The sequence below is a fragment of the Gallinula chloropus genome (assembly GCF_964237585.1).
Source record: "Gallinula chloropus genome assembly, chromosome: 7".
Classification (NCBI taxonomy): domain Eukaryota; kingdom Metazoa; phylum Chordata; class Aves; order Gruiformes; family Rallidae; genus Gallinula; species Gallinula chloropus.
In genome coordinates, this window is record NC_140092.1 from 13,946,916 (window position 1) to 13,972,778 (window position 25,863).

Consider the following 25,863-nt stretch of genomic DNA (forward strand, 5'->3'; position numbering starts at 1 on the left):
AGTTCCCTGTGGTCAACTTGTCAGTCTGCTGATACTTCTTTTTTTTTCCCTTTCATGAACCCACAAGAAACAGCCCCCAGATCCCAAGGTGTATGTACAACCAGTTAAAAATTGCTCCACAAAAAAGAGGAAGTGGGTTTTTTTAAAAAAAACCCATACAATTATTTTGCTAACAAACTTAAAAGCATTTGGGCTGCTCGCCTCTAGGTTTTCCTACCAAAAAACATCATGTTCAGATGTAACATTAAATTAGAAGATATTGCCGTGCCACCAAATTAATGAAATGGCTAGGGTGTCCTGTGAATTTCTAATAAAAGCCCTTAGCAAATGAAGAAGAATAGAATGTTATCAGTAAACTACCAAGAATTCCTGCACATTCATTATCTAATGAAAACTCTTCTAAATCTTGTTTAAGCCATAGATTGATTGATGCAAAGTCAATAGCTGAATTAATTTCTGATCTAACTCCATTAAGTCACATGAATTGCATCACAAGAATTAAAACTGAATGACTTTAGGTGACAGTGATGTTTAGTTAGTACACTCACTGCCTTTTAAAGCATATATATTTAAGCTGCTAATGATGTGAAAAATACTATTTGGAAAGCACAGTTCCCTATAGGAACACCGAACAATGGCTGTTGTACCGGTTTTGGGCATTTCTGCGCTCAGAACTCCTACGGGTTCTTCCTCAATACCTGTACACGTGTTGGAGAAGACTGGCCAAGGCAGCTGCAGTGCCACGAGCTCTGTGCCTTACAAAGAACTCCCGAACGGAGGGATCCGTCTCACACCAGCAAGCCAATCTGCCCGGTTCCACCCAGGAGAGGGCACTGTGACACCTGGACACGCAACCGGACGTGGACACGGATAGGAGGAACAGGAAAGCTGAGATGACAACTTAAAAAACTCGGTCAACTTGCACAACCAGTTAGTTATTTTTATGATAAAGCTAATCTTCGGAATGAGTTGAGTCACCCAGAGGCTGCCACAACAGGAACACAATAACCGTACAGGCTAAATTTATTTTCGTAATCTCTGAAATGTGCTAAATGATATGCAGATAGAAAAGACAACTTCTGGCATGCAGGCCTCTCTCTTAAAAGCTGGGATGACAGAGAGCTGTAGGTGTAAGTTTGATGGAAACGAGGGATAACCTAGTTCTATTAATATTATTTCTTGATGATATTTTTTTAAGTAAAGTATTATTACAAATGAGCATATGAAGATTTACATGCAAAGAGTGTACCATCTAATACCAATACAGCCCATACAGTTAATCCTTGTATGGATGCTTCACAGAATAAACAAAAGAAGAATTAAAAATGTGTTACAGGTTCAACCCCTGGAACTAAAGTGTGTGCAATCAATACACAGATCTCTTGAGACAGCTCTCCTCGTCGAGAAAAAAATCCTCCAGCAACAATGAGAGAAGATCAAGCTTGACATTTTTGATTTTTCTAAACTAAAGAGGCCAAGATGAGGAGGGGGGAAGTCTTGTTATGCAAGACACAAAGCAGGAATAGAGGAACAGAATGTTGCATACTGGAAAGTTATTGTTTAAAAAGTGGCGCTTTCTTCCAATCACTGGGAACAATCTCAATTCCAAACTCTTCGACTAATTCTAGAATAATTCTACTAGAAAAAAAAAATCCTGTTAATATGAACAGAATAAAATCAGTAAACTGGAAATGAGAAAGTGATCATCAAGAATCTTAACTCAAAGAACAGAAATTTAATTATACTTAGTGCTGTCATAAGGATCTTGGGAGTCCCCAGGCAGTATACTGGGGTTGGGGGCATCCACAGTCTCAGACAGATGAACCATGCACAGTCCAACGTGTGCGATCTGTGCATGAACAACCAGAACTTCTCCATGAAAACGTGGTGAACTATTTCCTATATATAGGCTGTTGGCTAGATATGATTCCCCATATTACAGGGGAAATGACATAGTATTTAGCATCAGCTAATGAATACTGACAGCCTTTCCATACTGAGACCTTGGGCTGAGGTCTCACAACCACTGATCTTACTTTATACCTACTGATCCTATAAACTTCCCTGCTGTAGTAAACTTACATGGTTTTAACTTCACTTAATGCACCCTATTTCCTGCTCCCACTTCCAGAAATATTTCAAAGCAGTATGCCAAACATATTAAGCCACGTGCGGATACCCAGAACTGTACTTCCCACTCTACTACTTGTGATCAACACGAACAGACACAAGTATTGACCAATTTGCAGCCAGTTTGAGAAAGCTGCTGTTGAAAGAACTGTTTAGTATAAGGCTAAATTTATGATGGGATCAGTGAAAGAACCATATCCTGAAGGGTGATACAAAATTTTGTCATTCAAAAAGTGAGCTGACTATGTTCAAAGAACTAAAGTTTTACATTTTGTGTATGGGTTTTTGTAAGGGTGAAAGACTAACGAGAACTTAATTCAGAGGATATATACGGACCTGCATTATCAACACACTATAAAATATACTATGAAGTCAGACATGGAAGTCACTGAAATTATACAATGATGCCCTGTTCTCATTTTCTTCTAAGCATTTTCATATTTCACAAAAAATCCCTAAATCAAAACTAAAACCCAAACCACCTATTTAAAGACTGCTAGTCTATGGTCCCGTTCTGGTCGAAGCCCCTGAAAAGTCTTCTGTAAAGTAGTAAACTATAGTAAAGCATCAAATAGTATTGAGGTACACAATGATAAATCCGACATGCTGATTACATAAGGTACTGACTTTATGCAGTATTTTAACTCTGGCAAAACTCACCATGGCTTTGTTCTACTCCCCCCAAAACCTTTTGATATTCTCTTTTATCAAAGAGAAAATTAACAAGGGAAGCGAGTGGGTTATACTAAGGAAGAGAGATGCAGTAATTCATATTAATTTGATTTGCTTTGTGCAGTAACAGACTCTGACATTTGTAATCCAAATGAGCACATGAAAATGAATCTAGATACAAACCAGGCAAAATCATTGCCCTTTACTGTGGCTGTTATTGGATGTCTACTACCTATAACATACAGGCATACTCACAGGAACACAAAGGATTCTGACACTTGATAAAGGTCATGTTTTCCACTCCATTCAGAGCAAAATCTGAGTATTATAAGCTCAGCTTCTCTCTATGAGTTGTCCAAAAAAGCACTAGGCATTTAACCGACATATTTTTACATGCTACCTTTATAATTTTTGTCTATAGTGTTCAATAGGAACTCAGTGCATCTTGAATCTAACTCTCATCTATGAGCTCCAAGAGGTAGAGATGAGTTAGTACCCTTATTTTACAGGTTAGAGCAGGAGCCACAGAGAAGTCATAACCTACCTTCTGAAAAGGGATTTAAGGCACATCAGTGGGACTTAGATGTCTAAATTATTCTGAGAATGAAGGCCCAAGATCACACTACAAGTCACTAAAAAGAAATCAGGCCTAGTGCAAAATGATCCTTTCCAAAAATGTACTAAAAAATGCCATTGTGTATTGCATTAAAACTAAGTCTTGGTCTGAAGACCTAATTTGGGGAACAGATGTAATTGGTACCACATTTTTGCAGGATAATAGACTTTTTCCAGTCAAACCATGGGAGATGAGTAAACACACAGAGAAAAAGGCCAATATGCATGTGTATACAGTTGCCAGACAGGGTTTTTTTTATCCCTTGAGTCTATACTTTCTTTACTGTGTATATAATATTTAAAATCCCGTGTATACTAATGGAGGTAAATAAACAGCACTTGCAAATGACAGACATACCAGAAATTGTTGAGATAAATGTATATGTTTTACATTGTCCTGCACTGCACTGTTAAGAGAAGGCACTATAGAATCTTCCTAAAAACCTTCCTATAGACCTTTATGTCTTGAAAGCCTCTAGTTCCTGAATAAGTAACAATTGTAAATTCAATCTCACGTTCAAATCTATCTATGCTTTTACATACCATACCAATTGTGCGTACCTCAGGCTAGCAGGGATGGTTACTGGTATCCTATTTCAGTTGTCTAGACAGACCGACATCTGTGGCTTGCCATGTTTGCCTCTGCAATAAAATGTAACAGTCCATTAGACAGGACTGACATTCACCTTTTACTCTAGTTTTAAAATCTTGTAGCAGAATCCATAAGAAGGAACAGTTCGTTACGCTGTCTCCTCAGAGCTCCTGGGCCCAGAGCTCCTGGGCCTACCCGGCCTGTAAGTTCCTCCCTGTCCCGTGTGAGGGAGCAGCGGCGTCCCCAAAGGGAGGGCGAGGGCGGGAAGAAGGCAAGGAGGGACAGAGATGCGTACGGAACTCCAGTTTTCTCAAGCGAGCATAAGGGTGGGAAATAAAAATAGATGGGAGCTGCTGTACGGGCAGGTTGAGCAGATTCTCACGGCATGTGAAACGCCCCCGGTTATTTTTGTTCTGGGACTTCACCAAGATGCGGCAGCGGTTCCTTGAGCCAGGTATTCCCTCAGAGACACACGAACTTTTCTCCTGCTACCTCAGAACCTCTCGGCCCGGCCCTCCGAAGACACTCCTTCACGCCCTTCCCCGGCGCGGTGCTTCAGGCCTCCCCGCTGCTGCCCCTGCGGGCACAAGGCCGGGTCGGGGAGGTGAGGCCGGGAGGGCCGCGCCGCTCGCGGCAAGAGCCATGACAACGCAACCACCTAAACTGCCCCGGGTCCCGCCATCGGCGGCGTCACGGCTCAGCCCGCAGATGCTGCTCCTCAGGGTTTCGCTAGGCGCCGCCGGGGACCCGTTCGGCCCGCGACGTGGCGAGCGACGGCAGGCGGGCAGGTGTCTCCTGGGGCGGGCGGCGAGCGGGGCGAAACCCCCGCGCCTCCTTAAGAGGCGGCTGCATTCTTCGCTCGGGGGGTAGCGTAGGGGAGGGTGTTGGCAGTAGGATCAGAGGCGGCCGAGAGCGTGTCTCGTCGCCCGGCACTCGACCCCCGCCGTCGGGGAGCCCCGGTGCCCGCTCCGCGCATACGGCGGCCCCTCCTGAGCGGCGACGGCAGGGCCGGCTGTCCTAGCGCGCATGCTCGGCGCGGGCGCCATTTTGGTGGGGCCGGGAGTTATCCAGCGGGAGAGGCGGCGGAGCTCGCTGGGCCCGGCTCGGAGGTGGCGGCGAGTGGGTGCCCGCTGCGGAGATGGCCAACATTGCGGTACAGAGGATCAAGCGGGAGTTCAAGGAGGTGTTGAAGAGCGAGGAGGTCAGAGCTTCACCCCCTCCCCCTGCGTGTTGCCGCCACCCTTCCCCGTGTGTGTGTGTGTCTGAGTGTGGGCAGTGGGGGAAGGTGCGGGCGCCCCGCCGGCCTGCGCGGGGACCCCGCTTCCCCCTCAGCCCCACCTCCCCGCGCTGGGGGTGGGCCCGTCCCACGGCCTCGGGGAGGGGAATGGCGATTCCCGGGGAGACGGGACCCGCCAGCCGCCGGGAGGGGGGGGGAGGAGGGGGGCGCGGAGCCCCTCCTCCAGCGGGACCCGCCGGCGGCCCGAGGTCGGGGGAGAGCGGGGCCGGCCGGGCTCAGGAAGTGTGGCGGAGGCGGCGGGGGGGCGCGGCCCAGGGAGCCTTGGCGGGCAGAGCCCCGGCGAGGGCGCCCGCGGCGGGCGGCTGATGCCCGGGAGCGCCCTGCCAGGCCGGAGGCTGCGGGGCGGGGTGGGGCCTGCCCGGCGCGGGGCTCCCGCCGCCCCCGGCCCGCGCCTTCGCGCGTCCCTCCGAACGCACGCGAGTGCCGCCGCCCGCGCGCGGCCGGGCCCACGCGCCTCGGCCCGGGAGAGGCTTCTCCGTGCGGGCTGGGAGGTGATGAAGCGAATTGGTGGGGCTGAGGTGGGGGCTACACCGTCTCACCCATCCCTTGAACTCGCCCCTCTGCTCAGCCAGAGCCCGGGGCTGCGGAGGACGGCGTTAATGGCATTTTATTTCCAATGGGTTGCAAGCAAACCCCTATTTATTTAGGCTGCTGTAATACAGAACTTCCTTTATCCCACTGCAGGCTCACTCACCTTCAGGTGGATGCTTTTAAAGCCTCTCTCATGTCAGTCATGTTACCTCGTTTCCTGAACAGTATGTTCTGAGGTATGTGGTGGTCAGTGACGGAAACTGGCTGCTCTCAGGGAGACATGAAAGAAGTTCTGATCGGTTTTGGGCAATATATAGCAGCGTTCACAGGGTTGCATCACTACAGCTTCTGCTGTGTCTGTGTCTGAGTTGGTGGACGTCAGCCAGATAGGTTTTAATGGTTGTGTCGTCATTGTCGTCCTACTTGGGATGATGTTGCAGGTTGGATGCTTGTGAAATATTAATGTGAATATGTAACTCTTAGTGCTGGTGCTTTAGAAATCTGAAGGTTTTGACAGAGGAAAAATCGAGAGAGTAATTTTTGAAAGATACTAATGACCTAAAGGAAATGGATTTAGGGTAGCAGTAGTTGGTGTGCTTTTAAATTGTATGCTAACAGCATTGTTGCTATGCAGCTTGAACTAGCCCCTAGAAAAATCTAAGGGCCTTGTTTTACAGCTGCCTTTGGAGCCCAGGCTGATTTTGCCAAGCTATTGCACAGCGAATACAGAATTGCATGTAAACTAAGAGAAATTTCTAGTTGGATACCTTTATAACAAAGCTAGAAAATCTAGACCTGGTAGCCCATATAACCAGCTGATATTGTGGGAACAAAGAAGCCTTTATTTGGGAGTGCTAAGGGCTTCAAGACCCTTTCCCTTTGCTTTAATAATAATAAAAAACCAAAACAACTTAATTTACACAGGTTTTGGGGGAGATCCGTGGTAAATTTTCTTACTTGGAAGGTTAAATCTGGTGATGAGTATATTTTTCACTATTCTTGCTTGTTTAGTCTCTGCATTGAAGGGCTCAGTATAGAATGTTGAAAATAAATAGTATTATGAAATAACCTTTAAGCTGCCTAAAGCTTCCCAGAAATAAGACCACAATTCTTAGGAAACAAAAATAATGGAATTTTAAAATGACAATACAGAAGAATTTGATGCTACTTCTTTTTCCTGCCATTAGCAAGGTATGTAAGAGTGTTATATAAGAGTATGTATAAAATTGCAGTTTACAGAATACACTGACTCCCCTCTCTTGAATACAAAATTTCAGCATTACTCAGTGGTTGTCTAAGTTGCAAGCAAAGTTTTTTCTGAATATTTGTGCATTCAAAGGCAGTCAAACTAGGGTGTTAGTACCACTGAGTATGAAAACACATGGAGTGAGATGGTGAATGGATGTATTAACTACCAATCACAAAGGAAAAAAGTGGGTTTTTTCTACGACTTATGTACTAAAAATATTAAACCTTGTTTCTCTAAAAAAAAATCTGCCAACTTTTTTTCATGAATGGTGGTTAACTAAATTTTTTGTTTAGAAGTTTTAGGTCCCTCTCTGAAGGCCACTTGTCTCCACTTAAAGCATCAAATCAAGAATAATTTAAGCTACACACGGACATGAAGAGCAGCCCCCTTGTTTCCTTACACATGCAGTATGAGCACAAATGCCTGGGGGAGGGGTCAGGCACACTTTAAAAAAGTGCATAGGGAGTTTGTTCTCTGTCTTCTAGTACTCACCTTTGGGGTGAAGTAGTTGTGGAACCAGAAGTGGTTTTAAAAGGGAGCAGCTGGATGGCAATTAAGACCTCCTGTGTTTGAAATATCTTTGGGAAGCACCAAGTTTCACTTCTAAATATCAGTGAAGAAAGAGTTCTGAAAAGCGTGTTTATGCTTGTTATGGACCCTTGGACAATGGTGCTGTGGGTCCTTCCTATTCATATGACTGACAATACTTTGTGCTGTTTCCTTGACTTAAATGGCATTTCTGGAAAATCATTAACATATTAATTTTAGATGATCTTGCTCTCTGGCTTACAGATAAGAGATGAAGACTTATTGTTATATTTTATTTTTTTTTTTAAGTCTGGGGCTTCTTGTGTATTTTGAAAAAGCATTTAAAGCCTTTTCACACTTAAGCCACAAAAGCATTTTTGCTCTGCTTGCTTTATTCTAGTTTTACTATAAACCCTATATATTAACTTAAGGCGTGAGCTATTGTGTATTTAAGAAAGATCCTTGTATCTTTGCATCTATTTAATATTAAATAGGTGACACTAACAACAATTTGTCAGGATTGCTCTTCCAAGAATGACGTAGACGTTTTACCTTCATAGTTTGAAAAAGCTTTAAAATTTTAAGCTAGATGAGGTAGTGTATCTTTAACAAAGATAAAGCTGTGAAGTTAGCCTAGGTAGTAACTTGACTGGTTGAATAAGTTAGGGGTACTGCACTATGGTTGTATTAAAATTCTAAAGTGAGTAAACAGTGCATTAAATCAGATCATACACCAAATCCCAGTCTAGGCAAGGCACTAGTTGCTAAACTTAATCTCTTTCTTTGTTGTCTTGTTTAATTAATCTGTCATCTTTTTTGTTTTATGGGCTGAAATTCAAAAGCCACAAAAGACAGTTTGAACAAAAGTTTGAGGCTGCAACATGATGAAGAAACTAATATTTAGGTGGAGGGAGAATAGTATCCTGCTTTTGGTAAGTGAGAGAAGGCTTTGGTGAAGGTTGGCTGATATTCTTTCAGAATAGAATTACTGTAATGCTGCAGTGGGCAGCCAAATCCTTACCTGTTTATAAGCAGCTAACTTCTTTGGGGAACACCTCTCTGGCATTTTAACAATAAATACAAACATGTTGAAGAATCTTGTGGTCACTTTGATGCTGTGAAGTGATTGTAGTTTGTCAGATATGTTATTGTGATTCCTTTTCATACCTCAGTAGAGCATTGGTGTTAAGCTTTAAAGAAATTGTTAGCATGGAAGGATTCAATGTTTAATTTGTCATTCAGTTTCTTCTATCATGTAGAAAAGTAAAATGTTTCCTGGCCACCTTTGAGTTGGAAGCTAATAGATATCTCACAGTGAAACCACTACTCTGGTACTGAAGGTGACTCGCTGGAAAACAAAGCTTTCTCCTAGCAAGAGGAGAGTTGCTGGTATCTCTATGACAAAATGTTCTCTTAAGGAAGGTCAAGAGGCAGGGGTTTGTCTGCATGGGAGGTAAACCCAGACAGGGCTGAGAATAAGTTAAACTCAACTATAGTTATGGAATGCAGACATCTCAGGTGGATGTTTGTAGTTTGTTTGAATCCAAGACAGCATTCAAGCAGACAGTAGGTTAATGGCAAAGTGTGAAGTTCGTAATTTCCAAGAAGGAAGTGGGTGTTTGTTTTGGAGTCTGCTGTGTGGCTTTGTGATTTGCAGGAGAACAGAAAGGGAACAGGTATCTGCTATACCAAGTCCCTTAGGCTTTTAGAGTTCTCATATCTCTGGTGTTTGCTTTTACCGTTGCCTGTAGTGGTCTTGTGATTTGTGTCTTCATAGTGTGGTGCATGTTCAAATTTTTCTTGTTATTTGGAAAAGCCATAAACATTTAATCTTCACACTCAGAAAAAGTTCATTAATTCGGTTTGTTTATATTTGAGCAGTCTTGGGTGCTAGAAATTGAACTCACTAAGATGGAAACTTTTAGTAGTAATGGTGCTTTAGTGTTACTAGAAGGGCCTGTTGAAAATTGTGGGTGCTTGTTTTTCTTCTACTTAGGATGTAGAACCAATGCTCTTATATAAGAATGAGATGTCTTCTATTACAGCTCCTGAATCAGCAACGGATTTTTTTTAAAACAGTGTCCCTTTTCTGCTAATACATATGAAGTCAGTAGAGGTTTAGTAAGTGCAGAGGGACTGTTTGTGAGAGTAAAGCTGAAGTGTGCCTAGTTAATTAAAAGGTATAAAGTTTAAAAAGGCATAAAGATGAGAGCTTTTGAGCTGCCACTATTACATTGGTACCAGTCTCTGTTCAGCCTCCCAGAAGGCTTGCCTATCAAAAAACTAGTAGTGGTGGTGTGTCAGCACATTGGAGTGCAGGGTGCTATGCAAGGGTATCTTAGTAGGATGGAGAAATGGATGGGCTGACTGGAACCTTTTGAAGTTCCACAGAAGTAGGTACCAAGCCCTGTATCTGGGAGGAAATAACACCATGTGTCAGGACATACAGCCTGGAAACAAAGCAGGCGAACAGAGACCTGCGTGACAGACCAGAGAGCAAGTTGAATGTGATTCAGCAGTGCTCTTGTGGCAAAGAAGCCCAACCACATACTGGTTTACTTCAGCAAGAATGTAGTCAGTGGGTTGTGAGGAATGATCATTTAACTCTGTATTGTGCTTGTGTCCTGTTTTGGTCTTTCCAATGTAGAACACTGCAATGCTGGAGTGAGCCCAGCAGAGCACCATGAAGGTGGTTAAAGAGCAGGAGCACATGGTGTGTGAGAGGGTGAGAGAATGATGTTGAGAGAACTGTTCAAAGGGACATCTTCCTGTCATCCATAAATACCTAACAAGAGACTCTGGAGAAGAGCCAGACTAGTCTCAGGAGTGCACAGCAGTAGGAGGAAATGGACACAAACTGGAACATGGGAAATTCTGACTAGACACTGGGGAAAAAAATTACCATGATAGTAGTTAAACGTTTGAACAGCTTGATCAGTGAGATTGTGGAATCTGTATTCTTGAAGATGTTCAAAACTCAAAAAGTTTTTGAGCAACCTGCTCTATGTGGACCTGCTTTGAGGAGGAGGTGGGACTATGTGTCTCTTCCTACGTGATGCTGTATTTCTAGTTTTTAATTACTGAGGTTTTCTTCTGTTTCTGAAAGAAAATACACAGATAGAGGGTTCAACTCTGCCACACCTGGTAAAGAAATTGAAATCTTCCCTGTAAACAAATTGAAGAATTATAAAGTAGACTTTTTAGTTCAGAAGCTTCCACTGTTGTAAGACAATAATGAGTCCTCTTAAAATCAGAGGCTCAGGTTTTTTCTGGTAGATGAAAAGCTGTTACGGTGGTTAGGTTGAACAAGTTCTGGGTTGAAACCCTAATGGTAGAACAGTTATGAGAGCCGTAATGGGTCTTTAGGCTGCACTTACCTGAAATGTGAAGACCATCTTAACTTTAAAATAGTTGTTAGTGAGATCCTCTGTACGTTTTTGAAAAGAATTTTATCCACTGTGTATTTCAAGCCATGTCTAGGGAAGACAAGGTTTAGACCTTTTCCTATACTTACAGAAAAGGTTACTTTTCAAGTTCCATGAGTATAATACCATTGCACTTTTCAGGCACTGTTACATAAGTCCTAATAAGCACTAGAATTCTGAGTATCATAAATCTATGATTCAAAATCCTTAATGTAAATGGCAGTGATCATTTGACCAGAGCTATGAGTTGGCCAAGAATTGGTAGTGGGAATATTTGTGCAGGGAAGGCAAGATCTGTTGCTCATTTTTGTGCTCATTTAGTGGCATTTTTTCATATTAACCTGTATCCAGTTGAGTTGAGATTTCTAGTGGATGATCTCCATATCAATTGGTAGAATCTTAAAGATTTTGTAAGTGGAAAATAGAAAAAAAAAAAAATCTTGGTCTCCACTGGAGTCAGGCTCATTTGGTTGTTGGAGGTAATCTCTTGAAAACCTGAGGAAAGAGAGCAATCACTGATTGCAGGACTGGGTTTGTTTAGGATCAGGGGTTAGTCTGCAGCTACCAGGTGGTACCCTCTGACCACAACTCTTTGTGGGCCTACAGGTAGTAGGGATTAGCCAATCCTTTCACCTTCCCAGTCTCGCATTCATTCTTCTGTGCTTGTTTCCAGGAGTTTGGCTTTAATAGGAAAGAAGTGTACGAGTCCTAAGGTTAGTTCACTTTACTCAGTATAAAATGTAAATAAAGTTAATGTTTTATCATAGTAAATTTGTGTAACTGTAAACTGCAAGAAAGTGCTGGCTAACGGTCCAATGCTGAGTTATCAAACGGGCTTTCAGTTGCATTAAACTTGTTAAAATGGTGCGAGTACTTAGTGTAGTTCTTAAATTATTTACCTGTTAAACAGTTTCTAGCTTGTTTCATAATCCTAGTAAGGATTGCTGTCGTTTCTGTACTTCACTTTTGCACTAATAGTTGCTTCTGGTATTAAATTGAGAAAATGCTTTTGGTTAAACTTTTATCATTAATGTGCAGATTCTCTTTTTGTCTCTGACAAACTAGGTAAAACTTTGCCATGAAAGAATGAAATTCCTTGTTTCCTTATCTAAATTGCAGCAAAGAGTGTGGATTTTGGGAAATTGTTTTGTAAGGCACTCTGGGGAGGTAGTCCACTTTTGCACTCCTGACTTACCTAGTGTTTTCCCTTCAGATGATATCATTGTTAATACTTGTGGTATTTGAATTGGGAACACTTGAATATGCTTGCTATGAGTATTTCATAAAATATTATATGCATAGTATATAAAGAGCAGGAAAAATAACCTGGTTTGAGGACCAGATCTGTGTCTTATTCTAGTACATTTAACAGAACAGTGCTAAGGCTATGGGATTGCTCCTCTCCAGTCACTGAAGTGTCTGCACAGGAGAGCAATGTTATGAATTTTCCTGGCTACAGAAGAAACTTAATTTGGCCCTTGTGCTTTATTGGATACCATAAAACTCAGTCAATGGTATAACTCTGATTGGCTGTGCTTATGTGTAAGAGATGAGCTCATACTGTGTATCATTCTTCTGTTGGAATGCTAATAGGGACCCATCCCATCTACCTTTGCTGTCACAGTAGCAAACTTAATTTGACTTCATTGTTTCATCATTTCTACTTAGTATTAGTCAGAAAGATCAACAATTCATTGGGAAGGGGAAGACTAATTATTGTTGAAATCTAGTTACTTTGGAAAAATCAAGATTTGAGGAGACATGCCTTCAGACTCTAAAATGTGTTTGTACAGTGTTTTACGAAGGGAAAAAGAACCCAACAAACCCATAAATATGTTAGTCCTTGTTTAGTTCAAGCCAAATATATATCATTTTATGCTTTCAGCTGGAAGTGAACTGTGAGAAAGTCTTTAAGTTTTGCTGTGTTGGGATGTGCACACAGTAGAAGGTTATTGTGCAATACGGTAGCGTATACAAATTACAGTCTTGGGAGTTATGTTGTATTTGCCCCATTTCTGGAAACTTAGAGCTTTCATGGTGTTCTGGTAAGCTCTTCCACTTAGGAGTAAGGGTGTCCATATGGGAAGCTGGTACAGAAAAACTGTTGTGAGCTATTTCTGCGAGCTCTAGGCCTGCAAGTGAATGAGTGTAATTGATTTAAAATGAGCTGAATCCTGGGATTCCTTTATGTGTAGAATTACTAGCAACTGAAGTAGGGTAGACTTGCAGAATCTGCATGAGAGTTCTCTGTGTTTATAGAATGACTAATCCAAAGTATGGTTCAAACTGATTATTAAGCATGCTTTATCTGCAGGGTTTTTCAGTTGTTTTGCATCAAAGACAGAACTGTGTGTAAAAAGATAAGGAAAGTGCATCATCTTGCATTCCTGCAAAACTGCTTGTTCATTTAGGCTTACTTGAACAGGGTTATCCAGAACAGGAGTGTGGCCATTCTGATGCAGAGTATCTCAGTGGCACTTGCATTAGGTTTGGGCAACTCCTGCTCCTGGCTACTGAAATATCTTGCATAGTTAGACATAGGCTATGCCTGTTGTAGGGCCTCTTACACTCTCATACGGGTGTAAGTGTCCCATTATATACACAGTTTTCATGGCATAGCTTTACCAGTTTACCATGCTGCCCCTTAGAGAGACAGGCAGTGATTGTATAACCGAAGGCTCATGCCAGTGTAGCTGTGTCAGTTACACCTCTGTGTGTCCGTGACTGACACAGCAATTTTGTCAGAAATAGTTTAGACACTAGAGGTGAAGTTTCAAAATTCTTTTAAATAAGTTCTCCTAAGGCAGTGCCAAGAAGCAGTGTCACATTCCTCTTACAGCCTGGTCTCCTCTTCCCACTTTTGTGCTCTTCTCATGCTTGAATCAAATCAGAGAGTTGGGTTAAAATGGAAGAACACTGTTACCAAGATGGTTTTAATTCAGATGTTTGCTGTGTGGCTGTATGAACACTTGCACAAAATCCTGCCCACTCCTTTATGTTAGTTCCAGGAGCAAAGTAGGACCTTGGCAGCTGTTAGGCTGGCTTAAATTGCTATGGAAGTGCAGCCTCTTACTTTTTTTTTTTAGTAGAGTGATGTTTTAACAGCTGCAGATTAGCAAGAATAGGTAGAAAAAGATTTTCTAAAACTTGGCGATGCTCCAGGTCTGACTCCTGCAAAATGAAGATGTGTTTAGTATTTGAGAAGCTTTGTGTTCTGGCAGTGAAAAAAAAATCCTTCAGTATTGTTTTTGTATGTAAAGACATGTCATAACACAGAATTTTAAGGTCGGCACAAGTTTAATATCTTGTTAATACATTTTATTAAAGACTTGTATTGAGATGCATTTTATAAGTAAAGCTGTGATAAATACAAAAAAAATCTAGTCTTGATTCTTATTACCAGTACCACGGAGTTCTCATAGAATTCATAGTTTTAGGTCCTTAGATACATGAAAATACAATGTACATTTTACTAGCGTAGTGTATTGATTAAAAAATGAAAAAAAAATCAGTTTGCAAAAATAATAAAACTTTTTTTCCTAAATAGGCCTAACACATCAACATGTGTGATACAAGGAGACAAAAGACAATGTGAAATGTGAACGAACTTGCAGATTGAAATTGATAGCAGGGTCAAGAATGTGAGAGCTTTCTAAGAAAATACTTTTTTCTTGGTTTGACCTTTTCTTATCTAGGAAAACAGCTCCTTAATGTGCTTTAGACAGACTTGTCTTGCTTCTTCTCTCTTCCTTGCCCTGCTCCAAGCATTTGGTGGTTTCACAGATGATTGTTGCTCTGTGCTTTGAAGGTCAGCAAGAGCTCTCTCTGAGAAGGCAAATGCGATCTGCTGACCTCAACTGATAGTGCAGTGCCTATACTTCGTAGACATGACTAGTAATTATGTGACATTTCTGCTTCTCTTAAGCTCACGCTCTGGAGATGCCCTTGATTTGGCTTTTAAGCTGGAGTGAGTCTGAGGAATACTCATGGAGGAAGTTGTTCAACTATTCCCTTCTTTCCTTGGTAGTAGCTCCTGATGAAGGGGAAAAAATACACAATTTCACAAACCTCCATAATTTTGAAGATTAAATTGCCTGTACTTTGTCCTGTACTTTGCTTCCTAGTAGAGTGATATATGCTGTCTTTTTCCCTTTTTCCCAATTTCTTGTGGAAGAGTGAGCTAAGGGGGTGCAATTGACTTATCCTGAGATACTCTGTTAGGAGTCTCCTTTTCTGGCATCATGGAGAGAGCTGAATCATCTGGACTGAGTGCATGAAGTTAATGGTGTCATAGCAAAAGAGTATAAGAAAATCATGTGGCAACTATAGCAAAACTAAATTATTTCCAATATTCATCCGCAGAGTTGTAAGGAATTGGCAAATAAGAATGAATTTGGGTTTGGTTTTAAGTTATTAACTAAAATAACTGTTTAACGGAGTAAATCACCACTGCAAGGTGGAGTTTTCCAGTTATGCTGTCTCAGAGTACTCATGGCTCTTTTACAAAAATAGCATTATGGATTTCATTATGATAGTCAGATGATCTTTTTCTGTAAATCTGGAGATACGTTTGTGCCAGGTTTTGGTGTAAAGTAGGACTGTGGTGGTAGAATAGAAAATGGGGGGGAGGCTAAGGATAGTTTCCTGAGGTGCTAGTATCTTTATAGCACCGTAGACAACTCTTGCTACTATGGCTTCAGACTAGTGTTTCTTATTTAATTTGGCTTAGTAAATATTGATCCACGTACCTTCATTATAAAATGTTTGTGTGTTCAAAAGTACCTACTTTACATCTGTAATTAGTAACTGTATTAAATAACCTATCTAAATTTTAGTTTAACAGTGTTTATTGCCACTTTACCTCAGAAATAAATGGTTCTAAGTTCTCTCTGAAAGATAAATAGTATCCCTGGTGCAATTGGGAAATAATTAGTGACAGAAAACATCTTGTTTTGAGTGCACACCCTCCCTCACAAGATAATGGACTTTGTCCTTAGTTGAGAGAGTTTTGGAGAAATTCCTTATATTTATTCCTTAATCTTTGCTGAAATCTTAGCGTGTACATTCTTTACTGTTTTTGTCACTTAGAAATTTTCCTTAATGGGTAAATTGCTGGTCTTTAAAGCACTAAATGGTTACAGGGTTTAATACTTAGCTGCTTTTATTGCAGCTAGGCTTGTTTTTCTATACACATCATTTAACACTTAGATAAGTGTTAGGGGTTTTGGGGTTTTGTTTATATATATATATGTTTCTAGAGTTTTCTATGAGTTATTTACTGGCCTGTCCAGTCAGACTGCAGATAGTGAATTGTTGAATGGAATAGCAGGGGCTGGTTTTTTAGTTATTTTGTTTTAATTTTTACAAGGAGTTATTCAGGAGAAACCATTGAGTTTTTTGTGGAAGAACTTTTTCACAGTGAGTGTGACGGAGCACTGGGACAGGCTGCCCAGGGGGGTTGTGGAATCTCCTTCTCTAGAGATGGATTCAAGACCTGTCTGAACACTTACCTGTGCTACCTGTCCTAGGGAACCTGCTTGGGCAGGGGGGTTGGACTCATGGGTCTCTGGAGGTCCCTTCCAACCCCTACAACTCTGTGATTCTGTGAAATTCCAAATCTAATGTTAAGGGTGGGGGTTTGCCTGTGTTGTGTGGTGTGGTGGTTTTTGGTTTTTAAATCCTTATTTACCATCTTGGCATTTATACCCAGAGATATTTGATACAAATTCTGCATGTGGTATCTGAATATGTAAGGTGAGACAGGTGCACTTAGAACATACAAGTAGTTATTCATTTTAACACTATTCTCTTTAAGAAAGTTATGTGCTGAAATGAAGCTATAAATATGGCTAATATACATTTCTTTTCCTTTTGTGTTCTGACCAGAAGTGTTTAAAACATAGTATGTGTGCTAATGGATACATAGTGGAGGATTCAGCCTGTTACATCTCTTTAGAGTAGTTCTGTTACGCAGGGATCAAAGCTCTACTGTTAAGATAATGTCATGAGGGAGTAAGTAGACCTGGTTGGTTATAGAATAATGTCACTCAACATTTCCTTTTTTTTGTATATTGTCATCATCCCATATTAAGTTCAGAATGTGCTTTGTAGCCACGGCATGGAAGTGAGAGGGATGTTTTAGAATTGTTGTTTTTTCCTTCCATGAAGGCATGTTCCACATAGAGGTCAAAAACTGCTGGCCATGTAATTAAACAAAACATATTTTTTAAAAGATCCCGTTTCTACATATTTTTTTTGTTAAACCTTCTAGTATCTATACATACACTGTCAGCTCTGTTAATAGGCATTTTAATGCTGATTACTTGAGGTTAACATTTTTCCTGGTATACTGTTTACCAAAATAACTGTCAAATTGGGAGACTTTTAGGAAAACAAAATATTGTGATGCAGTTGCAATTCCTACTTCTAAAAACCACAACCATTTACATTCAGTCCTCAAGAAGTGGATTTATATCAAGATGAAACTTGTCTTAACATGCTCCTGTGGTGCTGACATGTTATAGTTTTGTCTTGGCTCTCTTTTTTGCTTTTTATCTTCTGTGAAGGAAAACTTTTAGGAGTGGATGTACTGGGCTAGTAAGGAGTGTAATAGGCCACAAATAACACATAATTAAAAGAGTAAAGGCAGATTGGAGAATAGAGAAGGAGATGGCATAAAACAAGCAGAGGGAAGGATGGATTAACTGCTTAAAGAAGGCTGGCCCCTCTGAGGGACTCCTTGTTAAGGCCTTTAGACCATGGTGGACCAGAAGAGCTTGTGTGCTGGGAGTAATATTGCAAGATCCAGAGCTGCTCTCTCATAAAGGATTTTAGGAGAAGTGGAGGAGAAGTTATCATAGTAGAAGAACTTAGATTGAAAGTTTCTGTTGGAGTGGATTGTGTGTTCTATACAAGGAGGGTATTTAGAGATGTAACTACATAATGTCATTCTGGATTGATTTTTTTAAGATGAGGAAGGGAAAGAAAAGTAAAATATTCCTTGATCAGATGCTGCTGAGATAAATATGATTGAGTGTCCAGTCTTTGGGAGATGCTTACAGAATGGCTATTGATGAAGGATGAAAGAAACCCAAAGGGTTGTTGGTTTTTTTTTCTTTCCCAATGTTAAGACTTGTAATGGATGAAAATGCCTTCCATGAATCTTTCCCAACTTTTGTACCTCACTTTAGTTGCCGCTCTTGGGTTAAATCTCCACAAAGCAGAATAAAACTGGTGTCACTATAGCAGTGCATAAAGAGTCTCAGCAGTTGGGATGGTCTTAAGTATGGCATATGTTTTGGTTAGAGCCCAAGTGTGAAGCAGGGAATGCATGTAAGAAGAAAAGGCATGTAATCCAACTAGAAAATGGAGGGGGAAAAGCCATTGGAATGTCATAATGCAGTGCATAAGATGTTGCATTAACATTCTTTTCTCTTACTTTCTTTTGGCGTTACTGATCAAAATAATTTATAGGTTGTATGGGGCTTTGGGCAACCTGGTCTAGTAGAGGGTATCCCTGCCCACGGCAGTGGGTTGGAACTAGATGATCTTTGAGGTCTCTTCCAAGCCAGTCTGTGATTCTGTGATGGGAAGTTCTGTTGTTGTAGTGTTGGACTTGCAGATTCCTAGAAAAGGAGTTTGAAGTTGATGGAGTGTTTTCATGTTGGTGAGAGAGGCTAGTGGGAGTTGTATTGTAACAGAATTTAACTTCTTTGAGATGACAGGAAGAAATGCTGCTAGTGATGGCATGGCTCAGATATTTCAGGAATTGCTAGCCCAGTGATTTAGTCACCAGGTTGTTAGTGACTCAACAGGAGGTGATGCTATTTTAGACTTGGTATGGAAACCTAATGAGGTCTCTGTAGAAGAATTGCTTCTGGAAAGTCAATTTGTGTTGTGAGATCACAATTTGTTTCATAAATACTGTGCCAGGATCACTGGTGTCAGAGGCATGCTTCTGGACAACTGCTGGTAACATTTTAGAGAGCGCTCAGGTGATTATGGTGGAGGCCAGGGATTTACTATGATAGAACTGCTAAAATTAAGTTATGTTATCCTATGTGATCCTCATAAAGGGGGAATGTTGTAGGAAAATGTTCCAGATCTGGATGAATAATCATTTCAGTACAGTGAAATATTAGTTATTACTCTAAGGATGAAGGAAAAAACAAGAATTGGCAAGGTCGAGCTGAGCTGCACCTTAAAAAGTCTCTCAGAATAGCATGGTGTTGCAGTTTTGTGAGTCTGTGCTGCTGAGATGGTTTCTTCAAGCAGCAGTTAGAGTTTTCTGCCAGCCTAAACTATAAACAGTGAGCAATTCAAGGCCAAAGTCGCGGCCCGAGAGATAGTCAGGCGCCTCTGAGAATCACATACAGGAGAGAACAACACGGAAGCAGCTGCATTTTGCCACTGGAGAAGGGAGTGAGAAGATGTAACGAGCTGTGCAGACACCAAGACCAGAGAAGGGTGGGGTAGGAGGCGCCTCAGGTTCCGGAGAGAAAGATGCCCCTGCAGCCCCTGGCGAAACCCATGGAAAAGGCTGAGACCCCACCTGCAGCCCAAGGAGGGGCTCCACACTGGATGGGGCAGGTGGAGTCAGAGAGGAGATGCTGTGACCCTTCGTTGGAACAGACCCCTTCCAGCACTTGCAGCCATGAGGAGAAACAGAGACACAGAGATGAGTGAGAGAGATTTGCAGCGGAACAGGTTTGCTGGGGGAGGCTGGTGACCCCACAGAGGACTGGGACTGAGATACATTGTGATTTATGACTGCCTGCTATAGCAGTGACCCACGCCAGGGCAGCTGGTGAATAGGTAAAGCCCTGGGGGAAAGGATTCATGTTGGAGAAGTTTGTGGAGGACTGTCTCCTGTGGGTGAGACCCCACGGTGCAGCAGGGGGAGGGTGTGGAATGAATGCCCCCTGCCCCCCTGGCCGAGAAGGAAACCAACTTGCAGGGGACTGACCGAAGCCCCCATCTCCCAGTCCCTACCCCCCTGTGCTGTGATCGGGGGTGGGGGGGGGGGGAGAAGGGAGTGAAATCATGACTAGAGTAAGGTCTGCTAAGAAGGGAGCAGGGAGGGAGGTTAGTGGTGTTTTAAGATCTGAAAGAGGAAAACAGCTCATGAAGAAGTAACCAAGAACCCCATTTTTTCCCAGTCCCTGCCCCCCTGTACTGCGAGCAGGGGGAAGAAGGGAGCAAGATCACAGCTAAAGGGAAGTCTGCTTAGAATGGAGGGGTTGGGGGGAAGGTGCTACTGAGAACCACATTGTCCCCAGTCCCTGCCCCCCTTGTACTGCGAACGGGGGGAAGAAGGGAGCAAAATCCTGACTAGAGTCTGCTAAGAAGGGAGTGGTGGGGAGAAAGTGTTTTAAGATCTGGTTATGTTTGTTTTAAGATCTGGTCACGCTCCCAAATCCGGTTTTTCTTCACTGTTCTTTGTAGTTGTAGTGTAGTGTAATAAAGTAGGTAGTTTCTGTCTTCTTTGCTTTGTGTTGAGTCTGTTTTGCCTACATCATTGATGACAGAGTGATCTCTCCCTGTCCCTATTTTGACTCCTGATCCTCTTAATATGTATTTTCTCCCCTGTCCAACAAAGAAGGGGAGTAATAGACTGACTTTGGTTGGCATCTGGCCTCCAGCCAGGGCTAAACCACCACAGCTTTGAACACTGCAAGCTCCTCTTCCACCTCTTGCTTTTCCATGAAAAGGTTGTTCAGCTATATAAATTAAAAACGCATTCATCACATGGAGGACCTGGTAGAATTTAAGCATGAACCTGAAATTAAATTATTCCTCAAGCTGAAACAGTGCAATATAGCCTATCATTTTTGTTCAAGATCCTGTACCAAGGCAGGAAGTGTGTGGAGATTGCTACTCCTGTAGTAGTAAGAGTGGCCATATCAAATGGGGACCCAGGATCACTGACTCTGGAAAGAAATTGAGCTTAGTGATAGGGGGTTTGTTTGGTTTTCACCAAGTTTATGCAGTCAGGAAGGATTTGTTGTGAAAAACAGCTAGTGTGATATTAACTGGAACTGAACATGAAAGTGACAATGCAGCTTCCTGCAACAGTGTCAGGGCACTGAAGAAAAGTGAAATGAGTATAAAATGAAGTGAGCTGTATTATGGGTTAACCATGGATTGTATTACTGAAATCAGTCTCTTCTGCTGTTGCTTCTGTCCTTAAAAATGGAAAATTATGGGTTTACTTTGCAGAGAACAAGAGCTGCTGCTGTCAACTTGGAGCTTACCAAGTGAAGTTGACAGGGGCTTACCAGTTGAGGGCGAGCTGGAGAACTTTGAATAGACCTTAGAATGACTGCATTACCTGCCTGGGTAGTTCTAGTGACTGGTTAACTGTAGTAGCTATTTAACCCAGTGTGCTGCCTTGTATTACCTTTGCTCATGTGTAGCAGTACCTCTGGCAGCACAGGCAGTCACTGCAGAGAGCAGACAGGGAAGCTTGATCTAAGCCTCGTGTCGTGCTGCCACAGAAGGCAGCAAATTCGATCTTGGGATGTGTTGTTGGTGATGTATTTTCAGCGAGTGCAGCAGAGGTCTTGTGATTCTGAGACTTCATTCATAAATTCATTTATGCAGGGCTAGTTAGGAGATCATAGGATTTGGAGTGGTGATTTTTTTTCTAAAAAAAATCAATGTAGCAAAATTGAATTTTCAGCTTGTTTAGAGCAAACCTAAGGCCAAAAAGGGAAATTTATATAAATACAATATATTTTGTGAGGGGAATATATGCTAGAGATACAAAGGAACTTATTAAAGTTGGGAAACAGTGCTGTCACAGGTGGGTGTAAATAGATTATAACTTTATCTACATTGTAATTTAGAAAGCTTTGAACAATTGTGGGGCTGTGGAATGAGCTGCCAGTTGGAATAGTAAGAGCAAGAAACTCAAAAAAGGGGGGTTGGAAAGCTTGCAAGAGAAATGTGTTGCCTGTGAGCTTGAATTCAGAGAGGGAGTTTCTTACAGTGCCTGGCGGTTGGGGAGGGTTGTTTCTCTATGACAGTCTGTCCTGATGCTGCTCAGTATTATGGAAACAGCTTTGCAAGAAAACTCTTTTGGTTGCTCTCTGGTCAGGCTACTTATCTGATCAGTAGCAGAAAAAGCATTTTAGATTTATTTTCTTAAAACATAATTTTACCAGTTCTATTAATAGCTCCCTTTCTTTGATGTCATAGCTAAGGTCATGAAAGACAATGCGAGATCTGATGCTGAGCTTAAAACAAAAAGCTAATTGATAGATGTAAATTAGTGAAACAGACCCATTACTAAATACCAGCTTTCAGTTTTGGGGGTACATGGTACATTCTTAATTTGTAGTGCGGTTGAGTCTTTGTTTTTTGAAGTTCAGTGCTTGGCCTCAACTATGTAGTTGCAGCTGCTGCCTCAATTTTGTGGGTTGAAGGATTTTTTTTATCTCAAGTTTTGAAGACAAATGTGTATAACTGTAGATGTGAAAAGCTCCCAAATCACTATTGGATTTATTTAGTGAAACTTTTAATAAAGATCTTTTATATGAGGAAAATTCTACTCGATGTTTGTGTTTTCTTTATATCTGTGAATGAATTTCACCAATGCTGCTCTCTGGACTTGGGAGGCAAATTCAGTGGAATGAGTAGCTCTGGGTAAACGCTTCTGAGAAGCAGTTTGTAGAAAGCATATGGGTTTTTTCATTCTCAAAATACGGTGTTTTTATTTTGTAGGCAAGTTGATACGGGGTGTGAAACTGTTGAGGCGTCGACAATGAAATTCAAGTGTATAAATAAATTGTACCTCATGCCTAAATATTAAAGACAAACATGTTCTTAAGACTACAGTATTCTGTTTAGATCATTGTATTGCTTAAAATAGCGAGCACTCCATTTTGGGTAGGTTTTCTGTATGCCAGTGAAAGTAACCATCGTGCCTATTAATCGCTCTAAGCAAAAACCCCTCAATGTGTAATGTGGTCAATTTAGTTTTATAGTTTAAGATGTGTAGAATTAATAGTTGATTTGAAAGATCATGGTCTCTTTAAAAACGTGATCAACTTAAAAATACAACTTTAGATGTTATGTTGCTGGGTTGCTTTGCTTATTTTAGTGTAGCATAAATAATATTATTGAAACTTCTAATGCTTCACAAGTAGTCTACACTTCAATGAAGTAAAATTCCAACTGAAAGATAGCTGTTTACTTTAGGTTACTGTATTTAAATTATTTTCTTTTAAATTACTATCCTAAAAATTTGAGCTACCATATTTTGGGGAAATCTGTATGTCCAATGTTTACTTATGTTTCTTTGTTTCTCTGTTTATTTTTAAGACGAGCAAAAATCAAATTAAAGTAGATCTTGTAGATGAGAATTTTACAGAATTAAGAGGAGAAATAGCAGGACCTCCGGACACACCATATGAAGGCAAGTAATGTTTTTGTGTATGCAATCATTTTACACCTCAAATCATCTGTCATGAGATACTTTGTTCGTAAAATTATTTTGCAGCATAAAAATATAGACCTGTGTGTTCTAGAGTGTTCTGATTTTTTTTTAAATACAAATTTTCAGCTTGAAAAACATTTCAGTTCAATTTCTGTGTTGCCTGAAGACATCTGTTCTTCACTAGATCATATCCATTTAATGCCAAATCAGAGGTTAATTTGCAGGTATAAATTCTGCAGTGTGTAATGCTGGCTTTCAGTTGTTTACCATCTTGACAATTTAAGGTCTTTAGCCAGGAAGCATCACAAAACTGCACTTTGGAATCTAATTTAACTGTACATGCATTTGTGTGGTCTGATGTGGTGGTGATTCAAAATCATTATGCACTTTTCTATCTAGAGGAGAAATGCCGTTGTAAATATGGGATTAATCTTGGACAACCATGGGTCCCAGTATTTAATTTATACTGGAGTGGGGGACTCTCTACTAGAGCTTCATGGCTATAGCACTCTTCAAAAATTACACCTTACTGGCTTTATTATGGTTGGCATCAGTAATTGTGTATCTCTTCAGTATGGAAGAAGCAAGATAACTTATTACATATAGAAGCTTCAGCAGAAGTTAATACAGCATCCTGTGTTAGAGATCCCAAAGTACTCAATAGTGCTCATACTTGTAAGCTTTGTGTGTTTACATAGACACATCTTCCATTAAAGTTCCTTGATGATAAATGAGGATTACTTTATTTATTTTGAAATTTAAAACTATTATCCCTGCCAGGTATCTACTTTGATTTGAATTTGAGCTTCCAGTAAGCAGAATGTCTCCAAGATTGTTACAAGCAAATAAATTCTTTTGTTGGAAACTAAAACAATTTTCCAGGTTCTCAGTTGCTCTAGTTGCTCCATACCTTGGAGTTGAGTGGGACCTGAATATTGTTCAGAGAAACATGCTGTCGTCATTTTGAAAAGTATATTCTTTTCCAGTGGGGAAAATGCCTGAAAATTGTTTTGTAGGTATAGATGTGCACACAGTGTAAAGCATTAATGGCTATTGATGGCAGCCTGGCTGTTGCATCTTTACTAGGGAGGACATCCCTTGTGATTGCTTCTCTGAGCTAGGAGCTGCTGGTGCAGCAGCAATGAACTTGAGAGCCTGGAGTCTCCCCAGTGCCCACCTTCCTTGCTGGGGCCCAGGGCAGATAAAGGATGAGCCTACCAGAGATTGATACTGGAGAATATTGGGTGGGTGTCAGAAGCTGAGGAGAAAGGAAATAAGTCTGGAAGGGAGAGATTAGAAAAGTAGGAGCTTCTGTGATGGTAGAGATGCTCCTCTGCAGAATATGAATTCCAGAGTTCCTCTACTATCTAGGAAGTAATGCTGGTTCCCCCCTGCCCCTCCTTCCCCCTTATGTCTCTCTCCTCATCTCATGAGCCTCTAGAGTTTAGTTAATAAAAGATGGTTTCTGGAAAGAAGATAATTTCTTCTGGTTATAGTATGTGCCTTCAATTTAAAAGGAGATCACTGCTGTGGACATACAGTACGTAGTTGTACTGGTGACCTGTTGGGAAGTGGATCACTCTGTTTAGCCTAATAGTTCTTTTGTAAACCAAGTCTTACATACAAGTGTTAAGGTGTTGCTCAGTTAAGTAATTGCAAACTAGGAAACATTTGAATGGTGAAGGATGTTGGTTTGAGAGCTGGTGATTTGTTTGTTGGGTTTTTTGTTTTGTTTTTCATTCAAACAGAATTCATTCTCCTCGGGTGAGTTGGTTTGTCATGGCTTGCCTTTCCCCCCCTGCCCCCACCCCCCAGGCCAGCATTACCTCTGCTTATACAATGGACCTTTTTTGAGAATGTATTGAGAGTTATTTGAAATGAAAGATGTATTCATGTGTGTCAAAAGTTAAAAACTGTGTAGCAGTTCATGAAGAGGGCAAAAAGAAGGACTTAAATGCCTGTCCACAGAACTGGGTTCTGTTGATGCAGGATAATTCAGCCAGACCAAAATTCCAGAAGCTGAGCAGTGTGTATTCACATCCTCAGCATCAGCTACTGATGAAATTCAACAACATGTGTTTAGTGCAGAATTTGTTGATGTGGAATGAATGCATACTTTCATACATATGAGTACATTTAATAATGATGGTGTAGTAAATAACCCTTTTGTAGGGGCCAAAACTATTATGTATTCTGGTTATGGCAAGGAATTAATGGAAAAGTAATGTGCTCATATGCTTGCTTTGATCTAGAAGGCATATACACCAAGGAGCAAAATGAGAGTTACCAGCAGCCTAATTTCTGATGTTTCCTGGAACTTGAGTAATTTACTTTGGGATGTTAATATTTCTGTAACATAGTTTTAGGCATTTGTTCCCTTATTAC

The 25,863-nt window shown here is 41.2% G+C and overlaps 1 protein-coding gene across 2 annotated transcripts in view; it reads left to right on the plus strand.

Moving 5' to 3' along the window:
* Positions 1-5,035: 5,035 nt before the first annotated feature.
* UBE2K (ubiquitin conjugating enzyme E2 K) overlaps positions 5,036-25,863 on the plus strand; it is a gene marked incomplete at its 5' end in the record, with an annotated part of 40,977 nt that continues 20,149 nt past the window's right edge. Inside the window, 2 exons of one of the 2 annotated variants that reach the window (XM_084266948.1) lie at positions 5,078-5,210; positions 23,364-23,457. In XM_084266948.1, coding sequence (XP_084123074.1) covers positions 5,148-5,210; positions 23,364-23,457 — 157 coding nt within the window. Of the gene's footprint in view, positions 5,211-23,363; positions 23,458-25,863 lie in introns of both variants that reach the window. The other variant, XM_084266947.1, reaches the window with a different exon arrangement.